This window comes from Ailuropoda melanoleuca, unplaced genomic scaffold, assembly GCF_002007445.2.
Source record: "Ailuropoda melanoleuca isolate Jingjing unplaced genomic scaffold, ASM200744v2 unplaced-scaffold72226, whole genome shotgun sequence".
Taxonomy (NCBI): domain Eukaryota; kingdom Metazoa; phylum Chordata; class Mammalia; order Carnivora; family Ursidae; genus Ailuropoda; species Ailuropoda melanoleuca.
In genome coordinates, this window is record NW_023247422.1 from 1 (window position 1) to 2,649 (window position 2,649).

The 2,649-nt window shown below is 60.0% G+C and overlaps 1 protein-coding gene across 1 annotated transcript; it reads right to left on the reverse strand.

The window, feature by feature from the left end:
* Positions 1-943: 943 nt before the first annotated feature.
* LOC117800549 (calsequestrin-1-like) lies at positions 944-2,238 on the reverse strand (the record flags this gene model as incomplete). The annotated part of the gene is made up of 4 exons (XM_034653102.1): positions 944-1,074; positions 1,422-1,495; positions 1,836-1,947; positions 2,138-2,238. Coding segments are annotated over 4 exons (418 nt in total), but the record flags the coding sequence as incomplete, so codon positions are not given.
* Between the last annotated feature and the right edge of the window lie 411 nt (positions 2,239-2,649).

Below are 2,649 nucleotides of genomic sequence, written 5' to 3' on the forward strand. Positions count from 1 at the left end.
CTTCTTCCTCTCCCACTCCCCCTGCTTGTGTTCCCTCTCTCTCTGGCTGTCTCTATCTCTGTCGAAAAAATAAATAAAATCTTAAAAAAAAAAAAAAGAACGGGATATTATCTGGGCATTCCCTCATTCATTCGGTACAACAGAGTCTTAGAAGTTCTAGGCACTGCGACGTGCGTGCCGTGTAGTACTGTGGAGAGAAGCAGACCGGCCCTCCCCGACGAAGGGGCCCGTGATCTAGCGGGAGAGAGTGAGGCTGGTGGTGGCTCCACGGACACGAGGGGACGCTCCCGGCTGTGGCGTGCTTCGAAGGAAGAGAATCGTGTGTGAGTGCGGGCAGGGTCTCTCCGGCTCGGCACTACTGACATTCTTTCGGGGCTGGAGAATTCTCTGTTGTGGGGGGCTGTCCTGTGTGCCCTGTGGGATGTTAGCAGCGTCCCTGCTTCTCCCCACCAAACACCCGTATCTCTCTCCTCAACCAGAAACACCGGATGTCCCCTGGAGGGCAAGACCCTCCCCCACCTGGCCCATCCCTCCACCCAGGTTGAGACTCAGTGGTGGCCAGATCTGGGTCAGGATCCCGTTCTGACACTTCCTACCGGTGGGACCTCGTTTCCTGAGGTTGTTGAAAGGATTAAAAACAATAATACGGATGGAAAGCACCTCAGCATTCCTGGCAGACCATGGGCGGTCAGCGCTTGTCACTGCCAACCTTGAAACCACCCGTACGCGCATATGGGGGAGGCGTGCATGGGGCTCCAGGCTAAATGGCATGCAAAACCCTGCAGAACCCGGCCGGCGTGTGAGGGAGCAGTCGTACCCAGAAGGGCATTTATCTCCCGGCCAGACCAGCTTCCTGGCGGGCTGAGGTCCCCTAGCCCCTCTGGGGCATGGGCATTTGGGCCCGAGGAGGCGCGCCCCGGCTCAGGGTTTCCCCGGTGCCCACCTCCTGTGCTCCTCCACGAAGCTGACAATCTCCTCTTCGCTGTTGGGCTTGTCCGGGATGGTCACCGGCTTGTCCGTGAAGGCCTCGTAGAAATCGATCTCATTGAGTTTCAGGGTTAGCTTCTTTGCCACCTTTGGGGGAGAGGGCAGGGGAAGTGGAGCGGGGGATGTGGGTCATGGGGAGGGGCTGAGGCATGGGGAGCAGATCTTAGCAAGGGAGTCAGACAACCTGGGCCCTTGCCACTGCCGCTGTGACAATGGACAAGTGCCTTCACTTCCCTGGGCTTTGGTTGAACCCGAGAGGGGTGGGTTAAAGGATCTAAAAGCTTTGGGGCAAAAGAGAGAGGCCTGAGGTGGGGGTGGGGGTGGGGAGTGTCGTGTGTAGCAAGGGACCAGGTCCCCCAGAGATTCTGGGAGAGGGGTCCGGAGGGCAGCTGCAGGGAGCAAGGGGGACCCCACATGGCCACAGGTGGGAGAACCTTGCTGTCGAAGGTGGCGAAGAAGGGGATGTAGGGGTGAAACTCCTCCGCCGCATCCTCGAAGGCCTTGTAATCTGAGGGAGTAACGCGGAGTCAGTCTCTGGGGGCGCCAGGGTCTGCCGGGGAGCCATGGCCCCTCTGTCTTTACCCAAGTCTACTTTGGCCAGAGGGGTTCCTTCTGAGACCCGCCCCCTAGTCCTCTGAGAGCAGCAAAACTCTAGTGGGGGAAGGTAGGGTGCTGGGAGTCCCTGTCTGGGAGCCCGAAGGGCAGAGAGGTCAGAGCGGCCAGGGAGCTGCCCATGCCAGGGGGTCGGTTGTAGAGACGCGGAGACCGTGGGTGGAGTGGGGATAGGGTTAGGGAGCCAGGTAAAACGGGAGTCCAAGGAGAGACAGGGGCGTCTGGGGGTTACCCACGCTCTGAATCTTTGTTCTTGAAGTAGCCGATGAGTTTGATCTCATCCTCGATGTTCTCGAATGCCTGCAGCTCGCGTTCACCTTCAATCAGTTCCACAGGGTCCTCTAGGACCTGGAGGACAGCGAGTTCTCTCCTCACTGGGAGGAGCAGGCAGGGGACGAGGGAGGCAGGGCTGGGAGGGAGGAAGGGGCTGTCTGCTGCCTGTGCGGGCATGCATGTGTGTGCGTGTGCAAGGATGCACTTGGCTGGGGACGGGTGTGAAGTCTTCAAGCAAGGCCGGTAGGTGCAGGAGAACCCTCACATCAAGTAGAAACTCCACCAGGGTGTCCGCAGAAAGCTCGCCGTCATACTCGATGACTTCATCTCCCTTGAACACGTAGATGCTGTCCTCTTCCGTGAGTCCTAGGGAGCGAGTGAGCCCGAGGTGAACCGGGAGGCCAGGCCCCCCACAGGTCCAGGGCCTGTTCCAGTGTCCCTGGACCCCACGTCCTCCCCCTCTCCCTTGCCCCCACCCTGCTCCCCTCACTTCAGGCCCCTGCAGCCCTGGGGACTGTGTCTGTGGGTCTAGCCCAGGCAGCTGGCCGGGCCTGGGGCTCTCCAGGAGAAGGGGGGCTCAGCGGGGGTGTCAGGGGACATGGGGAGACGTAGACTCTAGCAGATGTCTCCCTTTCTCTGCTCGCCGTAGCTACAGAGGGACACTCCTTTACCTCCTCCGAGGACTCCAGTAGCTCACCCCCGGGGCCAGCCCTGTAACCCGCTGCTATTAATGACCAGATGACTTCAGAACCGACTGCCCTCCCAGCCACATCCGGA